Source organism: Conger conger, chromosome 14 (genome assembly GCF_963514075.1).
Source record: "Conger conger chromosome 14, fConCon1.1, whole genome shotgun sequence".
Lineage (NCBI taxonomy): Eukaryota > Metazoa > Chordata > Actinopteri > Anguilliformes > Congridae > Conger > Conger conger.
Window position 1 is genome coordinate 21,040,194 of NC_083773.1, and position 20,492 is coordinate 21,060,685.

The window sequence follows — 20,492 nt, forward strand, 5'->3', positions numbered from 1 at the left end:
AAATTCACGTAAAGTATCAGTTATCCATTGCCACAGACATCAAGTCTAGTTCACATGGTAAGCACAGACCAGTAAAGATCAGTCCAGTTGATTTTTTACCAGGAGTTCCATTCAAAATGAGAAATGCACACCACTGCCTTTTGGAGGACGAGCCTAACAAGGGGGAAACATGCTTATCTCGGTGGCAGCTGGTGACAGCGGGATGAATACAGTGAAATGAAACTGAAAACAACAGAATAAGTCTAGTTGTACTTTTATTTTTCCTCAAATAGAGCTCAAAAATAAATAAAAACAAGAGATTTGTTTAACTTTTTGTTTGTTTCGTTTCTTTCAGGGCAGTAAGGGTGCTTTCCTGTAGAGATACCCTCCCTAGAGAAGGGAGTTTCTCTCGTGCTTTTCTGCTCTTGGGCAACAAGGAAAGGTTAATAAAACACTTAGTCAGTCTGACCACAGGTCCCACACACGCTGTTCAGCAGCTTTCTCACAGACATGACATAATTCTTTGTGTTTCAGTCGAGGCAGTGAGCTGGTTCATCGGAAGCTGTCGGACACATTCATTCCCATTCTCATGAAGCAGTATGAAGAGCACGGTTATTTTACCTTACTCAATGTATAAACACTCCCTGAAAGATTTTACTTCTTAATTGCACTACATTAATTGCATAGTGGCGACATGGCTCAGGCAGTAAGAGCAGTCGTCTGGCAGTCGGAGGGTTGCCGGTTCGATCCCCTGTCCGGGTTGTGTCAAAGTGTCCCTGAGCAAGACACCTAACCCCCAAATGCTCCTGACGAGCTGGTCGGTGCCTTGCATGGCAGCCAATCGCTGTTGGTGTGTGAGTGTGTGTATGAATGGGTGAATGAGAAGCAGTAATTGTACAGCGCTTTGGATAAAGGCGCGATATAAATGCCAATCATTTACCATTAATGGCATTTGGCGTACAGTTGATCAGACTAAGCAGGAGACAATCCTCCCCTGGAGCAATGAAGGCTTAAGGGCTTATAGTGGCTACACTGGGGAACAAACGACCGACCTTGTGGGTCCCAGTCATGTACCTTAACCACATGACTAGCCGTCACCCTGTTATCAGTGTGTCACTGTCACACTTACAGCAACACAGTATCTACAGAACCTGGTCACTACAACACATGCCCCAGTTCATTTGTTTATCAGAAACTGAAACCAAAAGCAACCAGACTTCCTCTACAACCGCAGTCAACAAACGTGACTATGACTAAGAAAAAATCTTTTCCATTTCAAAACATTGAATTGGGGTGGCCTGTAGCATAGTGGCTAAGGTACATGACTGGGACACGCAAGGTCGGTGGTTCGATCCACAGAGTAGCCACAATAAGATCTGCACAGCTGTTGGGCCCTTGAGCAAGGCCCTTAACCCTGCATTGCTCCAGGGGAGGATTGTCTTTGGCTTAGTCTAATAAACTGTACGTCGGTCCGGATAAGAGCGTCTGCGAACTGCCAATAATGTAATGAATTGATTTCATGTGAGATGGTTCAACTTTTTCCACACACATTGCATGCGTGACAAAGTTTTAAAAAACAGATCAAAAACATTAAGTCTGTTCATCACACACAGGCAAAGTAAAGTGGTTATTTGACCTCTGCTTGCTTACCCATCATGTGCTGCATGTGGAATTTGTGCATGGACAATCACAGTCCTGGACAAGCACAAGGTGTTTCTTACCCACCATTTCTCCAGTGCTGACCTGCCGGGAACCTCCACTGTCAGCCCAGGAGAGGGCAAACAGGCATGCGCTGTCCGCGGAAACGCGAAGCAAGCAGCTGTCCCTTTTATTTATTTTTGAATATCCGGTGGGCGCTGACTGGTCACGTCCCTATGAGTCCATGGGCTCTGCAGTCCAGCCCTGAGGTCTGGTGGGTATTTCACAATGTTGGCTAACTCAGTATTTTGACATAAAACCCGGAAACCCCCTAAAATATGGAGTATATTTAAAATAGCTGTTCTGGCGCTTACTCCATTAGTCAGCTTTGTGAAATACCCACCTGGGGTTGGACAAGACATAAATTCTACGAATCTAGACCCTCCTTCTGTGGTGAAACTATCATCAGTAACAATTAGATAGCTGGTCCAGTTATACAGATATCAAAATGATATAGCTGGTCCAGTCACACTGATATCAAAATGATATAGCAGGTCCAGTCACACTGATATCAAAATTATATAGCAGATCCAGTCACACTGATATCAAAATGACATAGCTGGTCCAGTTACACCGATATCAAAATGACATAGCTGGTCCAGTTACACTGATATCAAAATGACATAGCTGGTTAAGTTACACTGATATATAAGTTATATAGTTGGTCTAGTTACACTGATATCAAAATGACATAGCTGGTCCAGTTTCACTGATATCAAAATGACATAGCTGGTCCAGTTTCACTGATATCAAAATGACATAGCTGGTCCAGGTGCACAGATATCTAAGTTATATAGCTGGTCCATTTATACAGATATCAGAATTACTGTATATATCAGGTTATGGGGCACAACGCTAATTAAACACACTCAGCTTGCTGAGCTTGCTCAAATGGACATTTTCACACATATTTAAATACATATTGCTGGGCAAAATTGTGAATGGTGTTCAAAGTTGTGTGTTTCTTTTTTTTTTTCTTTTTTTTTTACTTCTCAGAAACACCCTTGCCCATCACAAATCAATCACCTTTTCCAGAAACAGACACTGAAATTCAGAGCCATTGGGTAGAAATGAAGATAGGGGGCTGAAGATAGATGGGAGAATAAAGCAAAATAAAAATAAAGGAAAAACCCCAAACACTTTGATATAACTGAAAGAGTGGGTACATAGTTCTGCTTCACTCTTATCAGGACATAACAGAACATTTACATCTCTCTGAAGTCTCAGATCCTGTGCTGACCAAACAAGCTACTCTACGCACGTCACTTGGGGTAGCGGTTTAAACTAACAGAGTCTGCTAACAGACGCCCACTTACAGACAGAACATACATCTTTCTTCCTCCCACAACCTGCAACCCCCCACGCCTATGACGCCACCAGCACCTTTTCTGACATTTTGGGGTGGGCCAAATGTCATAAACTATGAGCCCCGGGTGCTGGAACAGACACAAGACATGCTAGCGCGCTAACCGCGGGTATTAGGATACATTTCAGGTACAAATTAGGTAACACATTATTTTACAGCCCAGTAATGACCTAGTATTTACTGGGCAAGTACATTGCTACTTGTGTAATTATTAAGTAAGTACTTGGTTTCAGTGGTAAGTGGTACACTTCAGTGAGTCAGTACTGAAGTGTACAAGTATCATGTACAAGGACTATACATTTTAGAGCTTGTTTCATACATACCTCTGAAATCAAAATAGTTACACAATACGTACCTGGTGTTTACCGAGTAACTACTAGGTAATTAAGCGCCTGTAAAATAAAGCCTTACTAAAAAATGTTCAATGTTCAGACAGCCAACAGCACAAACTAAACACCTCTGCGTCATTTCCACTACAGTAGGTGAGTAATTACTGCCATCTAGTGGTGTTACGCTTTTAGTGAAGCAGACTTCAGAACACATGTACGTTTTGGCAAAAAATACTGTGCACGCAAAATACACTCAGTGAGCACTCTATTAGTTATTTATTAGACATTTTTTAGACGTATTGGTCTTCTGCTACTGTAGCCTATCCACTTAGAGGTTTGATGTATTGTGTGCTCAGAGATCTTCTGCATACCACTGTTGTAATGTGTGGTTATTTGCGTTACTGTCATCTTTTTGTTAGTCTGGCCCTTCTCCTCTGACCTCTCTGATTAGCAACGTTAACATCTCATTAACAACGGCACTGGAAGTTTTTTGTTTTCCGCACCATTCTCTGCAAACTCTAGAGACTGTTGTGAGTTAAAATCACAGGAGATCAGCAGTCTCTGAAATACTCAAACCACCCTGTCTGGCACTAACAATTATTCTGCGGACTTATTCAAGCGACTTAGATCATATTTCTTCCCCATTCTGACTGTAGGAGCCATTTAGGCCTACATGTTAGTTTTGTTTATTCCATAATATTAATTTCGAATTCTCAATAATATTGATTGGTTGGATTATGATGATATTTGCTTCTGATATTTTTTGTGACCACCCATCGGCGTTAAAACTGCATCACTTCTCTGAGATATAGAACTGCAGGACATGGTTGGCTAAGACAATCAGCAGGGAGGTCGTTCGGAGCATGTTGGAGAACTTGCCACAGTTCTTCTGCAGACTTTTGTTGGCACCTTGCTTCTGATCTCAGACAGCCTTGATCAAGTACATTTTTAAATTAAATACAAAAATAATTTTTTTTGGAAAATTAATATTTGGAAATCTCAAATGTGTTCTTTTATACTAACACACACAAAAAAAGAAACATATATATATAACAAAGGTCTAGGGTGCCTAAGACTTCTGCACAGAAGTATTTTTAACTTTGTATGTGAATGATTAAAATGTTTAAAATATGTTGCATAAAATCTGTTTGTTGGTAATTGTATAATGCACATAAAAATATTCTTGTCAACCATTTACTCTATTTGTTAAAACTCATGTAATGCTGTTTAAAAATGTTATTTATTTTTTAATGTATTCTAAGTTTCCTGGTCAAAACTATTTTCTGAATGCATGCTTAAGCATATAAAGGCTAACACGATTATCAAGATTTACCATGATTACCAGGCATGCAAGTTTCCCCCAAGCCTCCATGCAAAATTATCAGCTACTTACATTTATGAAATTAATACATTTTAGGGGGGAGACAAAAATAGATTTGATAAAAATACATTTATAAATTGTATTATCATTTATAGATTATGTCTGTATTATATTTGATTGTTCAAAGCTATGCCACCAGCTTAATGTCGGTTTCATGTGCCTTTCATGTGTCATTCCATAACTCCTTGGAATGTTGTTACTGTAATATTCCCCTAGATGGCAGCATTAAGTCTGTAAAATAAATCAACTTCTGTAAGTGGAGTCCTGAGAACGTTCAGGTAACATTGAGGGTGTGTGGGTGTTTTGGTAGCTACTAAATGCCCACAAACTTTCCAAAATGAAAAGAATAGCTTATAATTGTGAGCAAAACCCCACCCCCGCCCCCACCCAGAGAAGGTACAGTGGTTTCCTGGCAAACATCATCTGAACACGTGGCATGAACGTCCAGTAGACATCACTGTACACAGTTCATGTTGTTTTTATTCTTTGAATAAAGAACAGTTAACATGAGGAAATGCAGAACAATCTGGCACTTTTAAAAAACATAGTTCAGTGACAAAGAAAAAAAAAAATTCTCCAAATGAAAGCATATTCAAACACCACTTTCAATGTATACATTTACAATGTATCAGTTTACAAAAACTGCCAGACCATGTCTTTGTACATATATATTTCTCATATATTTACAATATATTTATACTGTACATAACTTTTTTTAAGCCTCTTCAACTTTTGAGGAAAAGAGGAATTCAGACACTTCTGATGGCAAACAGTGCTTCATAGCAAAGGGGACAGTGAGACGTTCTAAAAAGTGCTCACACAATGCTTTCCTACGGGGCAGTCTGTTGTGCGTGGCGTTTCACGATCGCTCACTATTTCAAAATGTCATTTATAAGGAAAATATTTAACAATGGCCAAGTGGAAACCTCTCATCATGCTCTCCTACATTACTACAAGGCTGTTCAAACTTCCTGTTTTGAGGCTTGCCCGTACCTTCGAGCAATACACTTCAAGTTACCTTTTCTTGCCACTTTGAGAACAACAGAATTTGGCAGTCATTGACATAAATAAAAACAAAAGTTGTATGTACAATAAAAACATTTTTAAAGTTTTAAAACCATTGTTCGAAGCCCAGGACAAGCCCCAGCACAGGAAGATTGAACTGGCCCGTTGAGTAGATTTACTTTAAATGGTGCACAGGGAGACACAGAGACGTGCGGCTTTGGTTGTTGTCTTTGTGGTTTCACTTAAACAAAGCCCCAGTGATGGACAGTATAAAGCTTTAGGCCAACACTAGACTTGTTAGTTTGGGATTTGCAGTCAGAGAAATATCAATGTGTTAAAGCCATGCGGTAGCACGCTGAATTGTTCTGAGGCAGACTGAGCCAGAAAGTATACACATTACCTTGATAAAAGACACGAACTGTGTGAATTATTTTGTTCAAAAGGAAACACTTTGTAGCAGAGGCTATACTTTAGGCTCACGACATGACAGGATGTGACCTTTAACCTGTAACAGGATGTGACCTGGGGGAATCTCCGCTAGCACCAGGATACAGACCCACAATGGGGAACTGTCTGATTGTCTGGTCAGTCCACCTGTGTCTGAATCAATACACAGAGAGAAAACATTTGACACAGCAACTGTAACACTACAATAAATACAAAGGCATTCCCCAATATTTCTTTTTAGTATTTTCTTAAAGACTCCAGTTGTTCGTTGGAAGCAGGAACAATGCCACCCTGTTTTCAAACATTTGTTTATGGCCACAATGCATCTTTTAAAAAGCTAATTACAACACACTTCTCTCTGACCTCAGTCTTAGGATTGATCCTTCCTGTATTGGCAAAAAAAAAGCAAACAGTCTTGAGTTTTTCTTTTCAAGTTTACCTTGCATTTGAACCCAGATCTATGCCAATTTTTTTGGCTGACCTCTGGTGTAACTGGGGGGAGGGTCTGAGCATTCTGGGAAATGTAGTTTCGTCAGAGCTCCAGGTGGGTGGGGCAGTGTAGTTCCAGGTCTGGGGATTGAGATCCAGACCTGGGCCAGTCAGAAGGCCCGCAGAGCAGGCCCATTATGACCCAGCTGTGTGGTCCCGTATCTGTCCTAGATTTGACACTTTAGGGTTGAATGTGCGGAGAGGAAACTGCTATATTGAAAAACAGTAGGAGTGGGGTATCATAGGTGCCTTCGAGGACAGGTGGTGGGGTCATAGCTATGTCCAAGGGCAGGTGGGGCTGGAGGGGACAAGCAGCAGAGCAGTCCTGTTAAAGAAAGGCCGCGCCCAGTCACATGATGTCAACAAAGAACTCACAGGGGTTTCCCATGGCGTGCTGGAAGGACTGGCGGCTGGCGGTGAGCTCCGGGGGGACGGCGGCCAGCTCGCGCACCGGTGGGGCCCCTGGGGGGCCGCAGCTGGACGGAGGCTTGGGGGCCAATCGGGCCAGGCTGTAAGGGGGGGGCAGCCCCGGGGGGCCGTAGGAGGAGGCGTGGCTTCGCTCGCTGTGAGTGCAGGAGGCGTGGCCGGGCTGGGTAAACGGGGCGTGACTGTAGGAGAAAGAGGCGTGGCTCCGGTGGGTGGAGTGGGCGTGGCTCCGGTGGGAGGGGGCGTGGCTCCGGTGGGAGTGCCCGTGGCTGTAGCCAGAGTGGGTGTGGCTGTGTGCTGAGTGGGCATGACTGTGGGAGGAGTGAGCGTGACTGTGGGAGGAGTGAGCGTGGCTACGAGTCGAGTGGGCGTGGCTGCGGTGGCTCATCTGGCTGGCTGACCTCTCGCTCCGCCTCCCTCCCCGAGTGCCCAGCTCTGATTCGCTGCCCCCGCTGCCCGTCGACTTGCGGTCCTTCTCTCGCGGGGAGGGGCGTCGGCCTTTCCCGGCACTGGGGTTTGAGCTGCTGCTTCGGCTGCCTGTGAGGAGAGCGACAAACAGGCGCGTTATGGACACACTCTGACAAACGGCCACGTTATGGACACACTCTGACAAACGGGAGCGTTATGTACACACTCTGACAAACGTGTGCATCATGGACACACTGACAAACGGCCGCGTTATGGACACACTGACAAACGTGTGCATTATGGACACACTGACAAACGGCGCGTTATGGACACACTGACAAACGGGAGCGTTATGGACACACTGACAAACGGGCGCAGTATGGACACACGGACAAACGGGCGTGTTATGGACACACTCTGACAAACGGGCGCAGTATGGACACACTGACAAACGGGTGTGTTATGGACACACTCTGACAAACGGGCACGTTATGGACACACTGACAAACGGGCGCGTTATGGACACACTGACAAACGGGCGTGTTATGGACACACTGACAAACGGGCGTGTTATGGCCACACTGATAAATGGGCGTGTTATGGACACACTGACAAACGAGCACATTACGGATACACTCTGACAAATGGGTGTGTTATGGCCATACTCTTCACTGCATGGGGAAAGGGTCAAGTTACGGACACACACTAACAAATGGCCACATTACAGACACACTGACAAATGGCCACATTACAGACACACTGACAAATGGCCACATTACAGACACACAGACAAATGGGCGTGTTATGGACAAACTCTTTATTGCATGGGCAAGTGGTCACGTTACGGACACGCTCTTTCACAAACGTGCGCATTACTGACAATCTCGTCACTGTACCTGGCAACAGTAACCGCTGCCTGTACAGTTGCCAAGTGACCGTAAAATACTCTGTAACTGCCATGACACTCAGTGACAGGACAGAACACATGTTTCACAGCCTCTAATGACACAGTCAGAGCCTAATTTATCAAGAAAAAAACACAAAGAAAAACATAATTAAAAACAACAGCATTCAAACTGCATAAAGGCTTAACAGAGAGGTCTGGTCAAACTGTATACTGTGATGTTTTGCACATAAAGCATGAGGTCCTGCCAGTCTCGACTGAGAAGAGGTTCTGGTGTGAGGTGAGCTCCACAACCACGGTTGTCCGACCACAACAGAACCACAGAGCCCAAAGACATTTACAACATATCAAATGTTAGACAAGACAGGCGTTCTCCTTTTTCAAAATCTGCCCACGTAACAGTTTGCAACTGTACCAGATATCAAAATTTCACACCCATCACACTTAAAGGTACTCCACTTACACCTCAAACTGCCACAAGCACAAGACATCGAACACCATCAACACACTGAGAAAGAGAACTAATCTACAGTGCTGTACACACAGTATAAACTAATATAAACCCTGTAATTCACAGACCCAACGGCAGGTGGAGGTGTGGAGGTTCCGGTATGGTGGCTCAGAGACTGGGGTGACAGGGTTCCCCAGAGGGGGAATGTTCCTCCTGACTGAAAAAAGCTCACCCCTTTGCCGGTCGAAACGATACCACGCCATCAAACATGCGCAGAGACAGAGAGAGAGAGGAGGGGTGCACAGTGGGGGGTAATGGGGCGGTGGGTCGATGGGAGAAATGTCTGAAGCAGTGGGGAGGGGCGGGGAATAGCTGGTATAATTCGTCAAGAAAGAAAAACCGAGAAGAGAGAGACAGAGAAAAGGCAGGAGAGAGAAAGAGCGAGAGAATGAGAGACAGAGAGAGAGGGAGGGTGAGAATTAGATAAGAAGTAGAGAGAAAGGGAGGAGAGAAAGAGCGAGAATGAGAAAATGAGAGACAGACAGAAAGAGAGGCAGAGAGACAGAGAGAGAGAAAGAGAGAGAGGGAGAGAGAGAGAGAGAGGGGGAGAGAGGGAGGGAGGCGGCCTTACCGGATCCCCCTGTCCCTGGGATTACCTCCTCCATCAGTCTGCCATTGCCAGCAGAAACAGAGGAAATAATACAGTTACACACAGCCCTGCAGCGCACACTCAGCTACACTCACACACACACTCACCCTGCAGCGTACACTCACTCACTCACACACGCTCTCACACACACACACACACTCACACTCACACACACACTCACCCTGCAGCGTACACTCACTCACTCACACACACACACGCGCACGCTCTCACACACACACACACTCACACTCACACACACTCTCACCCTGCAGCGCATACTCACTCACACACACACACACACACACACACACACACACACACACACAATTAGACACACTCACATACACACACTCTCTCACCCTGAAGCGCATACTCACTCACACACACACACACAATTAGACACACTCTCACACACACACACACAATTAGACACCCTCACACACACACTCACTCACTCAACCCACAGTGCACACACACTACACACACACACTCACACACACACACACACACTCACTCAACCCGCAGTGCACACTCATTCACTACTTGCACACATACTAACAAACACACACACACAGAGCCCTGCAGCTCGTGCACACACACATACACACACACACAATCACACAGAGTCACACAGAGTCACACAGAGTCACACAGAGTCACACACAGTCAAACAGTCACACAGTCACACAGTCACACAGTCACACAGTCAAACAGTCACACAGTCAAACAGTCACACAAGCACACAAGCACACACACAACTGTGCACACACATGTACACATACACAAGCCATTGCACACCCGCACACATGAATACACTCGTGCAAACACACATGCACACATTTACACCGACATCCCATACTATAAAAGCCTGTGTCCATAATCTGCGGACATTATGAGGGGTAACACTGAACCTGCAGCCATAACAGCATGTTCATCAGTGGGATGGCAGAAGCACGCGGGCATGCTGTGAGTCATGGTGCTCTGATCAGGGCTCGCCTACATATCCACAGTCGCCACGGCCACCCCCAATCAGACCCGGGTCAAATGCGTCACTGTCTTGGATTCAAATACTTTTCTGCGCTCGATCGATCTTGCCTGGCGCAAGTGGGCCGGCCAAGCGGATAAGAAGGCAGACACGCTCAGTGAGGCACGGAAAAGTATTTGAATAAAAAAATAAAAATATAAACGACGTATTTGACCCAGGCCTGCCCGTAATCACGCATCACTTCCCCAAAACACCGTAAGCAGTGGAAACAGACCAGCTCCACACAGAACCACAAATAGCAACCCACAGCACAGTACGGCCTCACAGGATGGGAGGAGGAGGGAGAGAGACGGAGGGAGAGAGGGAGAGAGAGGGAGAGAGAGAGAGACTGGTGGAGGCGATGCTGTGAAATGGGGCGAGAGGGCGGGTGGAGGACGGGCAGCCAAACAGGAGGGTTTAAGTCTGGTGTGACGTGCAGCGCGGTGGCAGCTGCATCCCCATAACACTTAGTGCTCCCGACAGGTCGTCTATTACTGCCTGTCTGAGCCATTTATCAGTGATCGTCCGTCTTGCCTGTCTGACTGCCTGTCAATTTACACACTCATATTGCGTGTAAAGATTAAGATTAACAGCTGAAATCTTTTTGCAGATGGCTAATAATCTGGCACAAATCTAAAGATATAACCAGCCCACTTTTAAAAAGGCAAACTGAGGACCGTAACGAATATGATCAAACGCTTCAATCGGAACCATTTTTCAGATTACAGTATTTCTCATTATTTAGCTTGATACTATATTAAAAAACAAACCCCAGAGATCCTGGTTGTCCGTTAAAATATAAAAACACATTTCAAAAGTTGGAATTTAAACAAGAATTAAGCTACAACATTCTCATTGCATATAATGATTCCTGCTGCCTCTAGTGGTGAGACATGTGTACTGCAGGAGCCGCTCAGTCACTCAGAGAGTGAGGGAGGCACGGTGTCTTGGGCTGCTTCTTCCAGCCACAGCCAAAAATAAATAAATAAATAAAATCAAGCACGTATTTCCACCAATCCACCTGACAAATCACTAGCCCCAGTAAAGTTTCAGTTGTTGAGCCTGTTTGTCTGTTCGGTTTGGGGCCCCCTGTATATTTGAAGTTTTTTTTATAGCTCTTTTGTCATAGCTGTTCCTGATACACACAGAGAGCTGGTCTTTGTGTGTATCCATGGTAAACAGCAATGCTGTGACAATCACCCTTTAACCAAATTGACAGAAGAGATTCACTCATTTCAGACAGGGTAGCTGTACCCACACATTTTCATTGAATGTTGTCACCTGAGATTGACCTTATTTTAAAACAGAGACAAAAAGGCAAAGACACAGAGGCATTTCAGTGCTGGAGGCAGGTTTCAGGTGGATTGGGGACCCAGCGAACGCACAGACATCAGCATTTGCCTAACTGCGCTTTACCATGGAATCAAACACTGCTGAACTTTGAATTTTAACATCTGAAATAAAAACAAAAACACTTTTATACATATGGTTATGTGCCGTATATAAAAGACTACAATTCAAAATACTGTCTGGATGTCAATGAATATGTTGTAGCATGTACTCTAAAACAAGATCATCATCTTTATTCTATAACATATATCACAGGTTATGGATGAAAACCGCTGATTAAACTGTCAACTTTGACTGTTCTAAAAGAAAACAACGCCCTTGATGACCTCACCAGCTCATTCCCTGCAGTGATGGGTGTTCCCTCATTATGACAGAAATGACATCATCTGGATTAGACCTCTCACCTAAATTCTCATTGGTGATCCTCAGCCAATGAGAGAGGTGGGAGGAGCTCAAAGCAATATTAATCATGATCTCCATGTTATGACTGAGAGTTCAGACCAAATTTCTCTCTGCACCTTGAGTGAACTCATAAATTCTGCCTCCCGTCGAGCAGCTATGCTCACGAATATGACATAATGTCAAAAATATAGCGTGATGAGTCTTATTCGCCATTCTTTCAGAGATTGCAGCAATGGAACAGAACCCCGAGGGAACAACTACAGACAGAGGCAGTTACCAGGTATTGAGACCTCAAACAAACCTCTTCTAACCCTGACCTACAAAAACCTGCAAACATTAACATCAGCCACAAGGTTTGTTCTTCAATGTTGTACAATATGAAAATCTTCCAAGCTAATTTCAACCGGCAGTGATTCTGAGATTTTGAGGCTGTATCAGGAATTCATTGGGCAAAGGAAACAGAAGTCCTGTGGCGACAGAAGCAAGAGTGTTAAATACCAAACCCTCACACCCCCCCACACTCACCCTCACTCTGCTGGCTCCCTGCACTCCCACTGTGGAAGCTGTGGCAGGGGTCTGAGTACCCCGGGGGGAAGCCAGGCGGGGCGCTGGGGAAGGTTGGGTAGGGGAACGGCTGCCCCCCCAGGGGCCAGGGGTTGGTGGCAGGTGGGGGTAAGGGGGCCAGGGTGTCCTGCTCCGAGCCGCCTCCACTGGAGCCTTCGTTCAGATTCAGGGACGCCATGTCTGACAGGCGAGGCAGGACACAGAGGGGTTAAACAAAGCAAAGCAACGCCGCACAGATATTCAGGCCTTCACTATTCCTGGAACGAGCACCTGGAACTAGCGCTATTGCTGTTAGCAGTAACTAGGAAAGGCATCTAAAACAAAGCATCGTAGATCTTCAACATTTATTGAACTAGCACTAACAGTGTTAGCAGAAGCTAGGAGAGGCTATTCGGACCTTACTAGAAGTACTGCCAACATTGTTAGCAGTAGCGAGGAGCTACTATTCAGGTGTCGAGTATTACTGGAACTAGCGCTATCACTGTTAGCAGTAGCTAGGAGATGCTATTCAGATCTGCAGTATTACTGGAAACAGCGGTAACACGGTTAGCAGTAGCTAGGAGATGCTATTCAGATCTGCAGTATTACTGGAAACAGCGGTAACACGGTTAGCAGTAGCTAGGAGATGCTATTCAGATCTGCAGTATTACTGGAAACAGCGGTAACACGGTTAGCAGTAGCTAGGAGATGCTATTCAGATCTTCAGTATTACTGGAAACAGCGGTAACACTGTTAGCAGTAGCTAGGAGATGCTATTCAGATCTGCAGTATTACTGGAAACAGCAGTAACACGGTTAGCAGTAGCTAGGAGATGCTATTCAGATCTGCAGTATTACTGGAAACAGCGGAAACACGGTTAGCAGTAGCGAGGTGCTTATTGAGGACGGGGGCAGTACTTTGGCACAGGTCTCCGAAGGTGTAGTAGCACTGCTCGGAGAAGGTGATCTTGTTGACGGTGTGTCTCAGGTAGCCGTGTTTCAGCAGGCTGCTGGCATACTTCCGCGCATCCCGCCGGTCCTTAAAGCCCTCCACCCGCGAGTACAGCCAGTCCACCACGTCCGCACCTGAGGACAGGTAAACCAGGTATTACACCACCCCCTCTACCCCTCTCCACCCGCGAGTACAGCCAGTCCACCACGTCCGCACCTGAGGACAGGTAAACCAGGTATTACACCACCCCCTCTACCCCTCTCCACCCGCGAGTAGCCAGTCCACAAAAACACAGAAAATGTTGAGCAAAAATAGCTCATTTCACTCATTTCACCCATGCTTTTTTGAGGGCACTGTATGCTTTCTGTTGAACTGTTCCAATGTTCATTCCCATGTTCAACCTGGAGGTAACAAAGTGAACACTAGCCAACGGCAACATTAACGTCACTTAATATTAAACTCTTGTATGGTTTTGTAATATGTTCAGTGTTCACTAATGCACATTTGGGCCACAGTGAAGCATACACAGTATCCCACTCGGCCGGTTCTAACCAATAATGGCATTGGAGATGGTGATCTTCAGCCACATCCTGTCTCTGATCTCCAGGCCCGAATCCGGCAGCTGCATCACCTTGACGATGGTGGCCATGTCCGTCTTGCTGACTGACAGCGGCAGGTCGTCAAACTCTGAGGGATAAAGAGGGGGATGGGGTGGGGGGGGGGGGGTGAAGAGGAGTCCCAGAGTGTGTTCTCAGATACAGGCCTACTCCAGTGGGAAGAGCTCAATGTTCTGGATTACAGCGAATTACACTGCCAAAACGTCTGTTTTAACAATTGTTTTAGACTTTTTTTCCTCTCAAGATGACAATATTAGCTTGTTTTAACTGACTTTTTAAGTGAAATCATCTTACCCCATTGGCAAATTGTGAAATAAGTTAAACTCTCACCTCACTGGCAATCTTTTTGTCTTATTTGGCAAGAATCTTCAAAAGAAGATTTTAAGTCTTAAGTTTTTGCAGTGTACTCTGTTACTGTGCTAGAGACTCTGCCCTGGCTGTGTTGTTGTGCCGGATTAGGGGTGGGTGACTGTACCGTACTGCGGGTAGGAGCCAGTCAGTGCCGTCGTGTGAGAGATCCAGGCTGCAGGGTCGATGGGTCTCACAGGCTCAGCTGAATACACAAATATACACACACACACACACACACACACACACACAAAGGAATACACACAAGTACATCCTATTAAAACAGTAGGAGGCACACAATACGAGGCACAGCCTATTAAAACACAATTCTCTTTCCTCAAGGAGACTGAAGCATTATGGGTAAGGGGAATGTGTGTTTGTGGGTCAGGCTGTGGGAGGAACAATGTGTGTGTCTGTGAGAGCAAGACAAAGAGTGAGTGTGTGCGTCAGGGGGAATGGGCGTCTCAGCCCATGTGAATCTGCCTGCCTCAGCAGTTTTTGTGCGCGTGCGCGTATGTGCACATGCGTGCGTGCATATGTGTGTGTGTGTGTGTGTGTGTGTGTGTGTGTGTGTGTGTGTGTGTGTGTGCGCGTGAGTGTGTGCGTGCGTGTGTGTGTGTGTGTGTGTGCTCTTACCTCGGGGGATGGTGAAGTAACTGCGGGGAGAGGGGTCCCAGCACTTGGCTACTGTCAGACTGATTGGACTGTGGGGACAGATACAGACACAGACTGTCAGCCCCTCCACTGGCTAACATGCTATTTATCCACCCTGACATCCCCACTCAGGCTCGCCAATTAGTCCCTGTCCCATACATCCTACTGGGTCCTTATACATACAGCTCCATATGCCATTCGTCCTACTGGGTCATTATGTACATACAGCACCCTACTGCAGGAACCCAGCCGGTTGTCTAGGCAACTAACCTGCCCATGTGACCCCACATTCACACCTGCAGCCCTGCTGTTAGAGGTACAAAGCAGTTAGCACGGCGTATTGCCATGGCTACACAAGAGAGAGACTATAGGCTATAGAGGTATGGCGGGCAGTAACGAGGGCCCTCTCTTTTCTACTCTACCGCACCCAGCTCCCACTGAAACTCATTAGCCAGCTGCCCCCATAGCATCATAGGTACAGCCCCACAGACTGCCTGCCACATGCTTCCTTATATGGTCACTCTTAAAGGGCCAGCCTATTCTGCTTGTCAGGAAATTGCAAATAAGGTTATTTTTAGCAACACGCAATATTACTCCCCATTTCCCCCTAATTTGTAATCCGCAGTTGTGCCTCTCACAGTTATCCTACCCCAGCCTGTGTTCTGGAGCAGCCCTGCTAAAACGTGCCTTTCCCACAGTACAGTACGATAATAAGTAACAATATAAGTATTTAGCAGACAATGTACACGGCATACATTCTATTTCGTGGAATACATTTACACAACTGGACATTCTACAGAAGCAGTGAAGGGTTGATGCCGAGCTGAAGGGTTCTAGGGCAGTGTCCAGCCTGGGAACTGAACCCACAACCTTGCGGTTGCTGCCCTAGTTCCCCTACACAGCACAGTGAGACAGGTGAGCTGGCACCAATGAGCTGTGTCTCTCACTGAGGACACGTTCTCTCTGCAAGTGTGTAGCATGTAGGAGTGACTCCAGCAGTAACCTCTACAGACTGCACCTTGGCTCCTCTTTGATTCCCGCCCCCTTACAATCATAAGATAGCTCTTGTTAGAGAGTTTAGGTTAGCATCAGCATTAGAATGTTCAGTTAAGAACATTCTAATCAGATACTTGTGACCTCACACCTTAGAGGGTTAAATCATCTGACCCCTCGTGGAACAAAGCTAGCTGACAGACCCCTCCTCACACAGAGCTAGTGGCACAGCCCAGGCTCAGTCCTCCAATGGGGAGGCTCCTGGAGCGGCTGGCGGCTGATGTCACATACCCGGTCTTAGAGACGATCTCCCTGAGGATCCTGACGGCATCGTCGTTGCTCATGTTCTCGAAGTTCACGTCATTCACCTGTGTGTTAGAACGGCTCAGTCAGGCCCTGCGGTGGCTCCCAAGCAGATCCTCCAGCCCACAGCAGTCTTACCAACTCGATCTCATTAAAACTGCAGTTCAAACACCTTTTGTTTCAGAGTGTAGCTCCGATACACTGGCATAAAGGAAAATAAACTAAAATTCATACATTTACCACTGTCTGCAATGCATGTGCTTTGTATGATGAATGAAAAATAATTCCCTGGCTTTTGCATTTCAACAACCACACCACAGGTGCTCCTGACTCTGAGAGCAGAGCACAGAGACACTTCTTGCGTGTGCGTAAACAGCTGTTACGTGGATTTCCCGTGCTTACGGAGGAAGCGGGAGATAATGGTAAACCTATTCACGATGTCGCTACGTTACCGCGCGGAACCTCCCCCGCGGATTAACTTTAATCCGAACCAAATTGCATTTACGCCGGCATTTCGTGCAGATTAGCGGCCCCCGAGGCACCTGATCCGTGCGCACGTGTCCCCCCACAGCGCGTTTCCAGAGAGCCATATGAAAGAGAAACATCTTCTTCATCTGAAAAACCCACCAGCGTTCTGCACCTCTGGCTTATGCGGCCTAATCGCTTTAGCGCGGTATCATAGCCCTGCTGGCAGATAAACCCGCTGCATTACTTTAAGCAGCTTTGTGGAGAGATGCGGCGAGGAGAGCGTGTGGATTTCCACATCGGGACTCATCCTCATCCACACACCCTCCCCGCCAGATGCAGGGTTGGGCTTCCTCTTTTATTTATGTAGTTTTATTTATTTAAAGATAACTGAGTGAGGTCCTGGCAAGGCACCCAAACGTACAGTACTATGCAAATCTGAGGCAAAAAAAATGACGTTATGCATAACGAAATGTAGTTTCTACATACTGAAAAATGTACTATAAAGAGCAGCGAACGGTTAAAAACTACATCAAATCCATATTTGTTGTGACCACCCTTCACCGTTAGCACTGCGTCAGTTTCACGCTTTGGTAAACCGTCTCGCTGCTTTATAAGAAAATCGTCTGGCAGGTTGCTCCAAACATACTGGAGAACTCTCCACAGCTCCTCTGGGGTGCCTCAGGCTTCTGCACAGCACTGTGCAAATCAAGATTTCACATTTCACAGATGACATGTAAAACCAGGCCCAACGGCATCACAATTCTGCTCACAGCCACCGTTAGTTTACTCAGCCCTCCCGCGTACGGGTTTCTGCCGCAGAGGCGGTATTTCACTGGGCTTTCACTGAAGAACGCCCCAATACCCAGTGCACACGGATCCAGCAGAGCAGGGGCCTGCAGCTCATATTAAAACATTCATCAAACGGCCAGTAAATACATCAGCAGGGACATTATCAAGATGAAGAGAGACAGGTAAACTCCAAACTTAATGAAGTTGAGACGGGAGAGAGATTCATGGTGTGGATGTGGACAGAAAAAGTTATTTGTCTCGGCTGAGAAAACGGGGTTTTGGCCCGAAAGAGTCGCTGTGGTCTTTCAAACTCATTCATATTTAAGCACACATGACTCAACAGCTAGTCCTAAAAGTCTGTTCTTATTATAGTGTAATTTAGTACACACACTGTTACGGAGTGCAGTTGTGTCTCCGAACAGCACAAAATGGAGGGCGGTGGACAGCCTCCCCGGGCTCACCTGGAGCAGCATGTCCCCCGGTTCGATCCTCCCGTCGGCCGCCACGGCACCCCCCTTCATGATGGAGCCGATGTAGATCCCACCATCCCCCCGGTCGTTACTCTGCCCCACAATGCTGATGCCCAGGAAGTTGTACTTCTCTGTGAGAGAGAGGAGAGATCAGCACCGTAGAGCTGCAGAGACCAGGGCACCGTCTGACCGCACCAGGGTGGGGTTGGGGTAAATGGCATTAGGGTTTGACATTGACATTTGGGTTGGGGTTAGGGTTGACATTTACATTAGGTTTAGGGTTGTGGTAAAGGGTTGGGGTTGACATTTACATTAGGTTTAGGGTTGTGGTAAAGGGTTGGGGTTGATGTTAACATTAGGTTTAGGGTTGTGGTAAAGGGTTGGGGTTGATGTTAACATTAGGTTTAGGGTTGTGGTAAAGGGTTGGGGTTGATGTTAACATTAGGTTTAGGGTTGTGGTAAAGGGTTGGGGTTAATGTTAACATTAGGTTTAGGGTTGTGGTAAAGGGTTGGGGTTGGGGTTGAGGTTGGTGCTGCGGTTGGGGTCAGTGTTTGGGTTGGTCAGGGTCACAGGGGCACACCCAGGCCTTACCCATGTTGAGGGTGACTGTGATGATGTTGAGGCTCATGGTGGAGTCTGTAATACTGCTGAACGAAGAGGACTGCAGAGGGAAGGGACGGAAGGAGAGATTTAAACAACCCGACCAAACACAGTCTCACATCCACCAATAAACAAAGACAAAGCCAGCTGAACGCATTCGCCCACCAAACACCATTACACCAGTGGACAACAGTCTGCATGGTGAGGTGAGCGTGTCAGAAACGAGGCCTGGTGAAACTCACCCGGTCGATTTTGGGCACTTTGTGTCGCCGACGGCGTCGTTTGTGTCTCCTCATGAGCTGGGAGGACGAGCTCTGCTCCGTGGAGCTGCTCAGCCTGAGGGGGAGCGAACACCAGCCCCGTTTACACACAATCCAGATCAGCCCCGTTTACACACAATCCAGATCAGCCCCGTTTACACACAATCCAGATCAGCCCCGTTTACACACAATCCAGATCAGCCCCGTTTACACACAATTCAGATCAGCCCCGTTTACACACAAACCAGATCAGCCCCGTTTACACGCAAACCAGATCAGCCTCGTTTACACGCAAACAAGATTTCATCTGGATCTAACCATGGCGGAATGAGCTACCTAATCACGTTTTAAGTTAACATTATCCTCTGTACTTCCTAACTTTATTTAATCCTTTATTTAACCAGGGGAGATCCACTGAGAACATGTTGTTCTTTGCAAGGAAATCCTGGAAGGAATGCCAAGAGTGAATAGTCGCAAGTGGGGCAAGAACAGGGGTAAAGCCTCTGGAGCAGTTTTTAGGGAAAAGGGAGTTGCTCAAGGACCAAATGGCAGTCTTGCATTTGGGGAAACAACTTCATCTCTCCAGATGCAGGTCAGCATCCCTACATGCTCAAACCAGCAACTCTACTGTTGCCAGTCAAACACCCTGCCACTAGGGCAGGGGTCATCAAATCATGGTCCTTGAGGGCCAAAAACTGTTGCTTTTCCACCCTCCCTTTACCTGGGAGTCAGGCCCGAAGACACTCGGGCCAATAAGTAGCACTAAAGGTGCTGGGGGAAAAGAGCCAGGGCTGGATTCGGATTGGAGAGCCGGATTTGATGACTGCTGCAATAGGCCACCCTGTAGGCGGTTTTAGGCGAACGGGGGACACGGCTCTCACCTGCTGGCGTCCTCCTCTTCCTCGCTGTCGATGAAGGAGCTGGACTCGAGCTCGCTGCTCATCATGGAGGCGCTGTCGCAGCCCATGGCCGAGTCGCGGGCCGGGCGCTCCGTCTTGGAATGGCCGTTCACCCGGGGGACTGCGGGCGAGCACACAGCACAACGCCATCGGACCCGACTCGCCCAGCTCAAGGCTCCCCCAACACTGCAAGACTAGGGGCTGTGCTCGGAATGGCTCACTCATTTACTCCCTCCCTATACACTACATAGGGAAATCTACACAGTGGTCAAAAGAGACTAAAAGAGA

General features: G+C 46.6%; 1 protein-coding gene across 3 annotated transcripts in view; it reads right to left on the minus strand.

Annotated features, from left to right (window-relative positions):
• Window positions 1-5,215: 5,215 nt before the first annotated feature.
• The window catches only part of LOC133109817 (segment polarity protein dishevelled homolog DVL-1-like), a 50,622-nt gene continuing 35,345 nt past the window's right edge, over window positions 5,216-20,492 (minus strand). The window contains exons 5-17 of one of the 3 annotated variants that reach the window (XM_061219461.1): window positions 20,187-20,325; window positions 19,288-19,381; window positions 19,037-19,106; window positions 18,436-18,575; window positions 16,706-16,782; window positions 15,404-15,471; window positions 14,895-14,972; window positions 14,355-14,489; window positions 13,769-13,936; window positions 12,834-13,052; window positions 11,973-12,010; window positions 9,515-9,552; window positions 7,335-7,657 (exon numbers count right to left, since the gene is read on the minus strand). In XM_061219461.1, coding sequence (XP_061075445.1) covers window positions 7,474-7,657; window positions 9,515-9,552; window positions 11,973-12,010; window positions 12,834-13,052; window positions 13,769-13,936; window positions 14,355-14,489; window positions 14,895-14,972; window positions 15,404-15,471; window positions 16,706-16,782; window positions 18,436-18,575; window positions 19,037-19,106; window positions 19,288-19,381; window positions 20,187-20,325 — 1,448 coding nt within the window. In that variant the 3' untranslated portion in view covers window positions 7,335-7,473. Of the gene's footprint in view, window positions 7,658-9,514; window positions 9,553-11,972; window positions 12,011-12,833; window positions 13,053-13,768; window positions 13,937-14,354; window positions 14,490-14,894; window positions 14,973-15,403; window positions 15,472-16,705; window positions 16,783-18,435; window positions 18,576-19,036; window positions 19,107-19,287; window positions 19,382-20,186; window positions 20,326-20,492 lie in introns of all 3 variants that reach the window. The other 2 variants (XM_061219462.1, XM_061219460.1) reach the window with 2 other exon arrangements.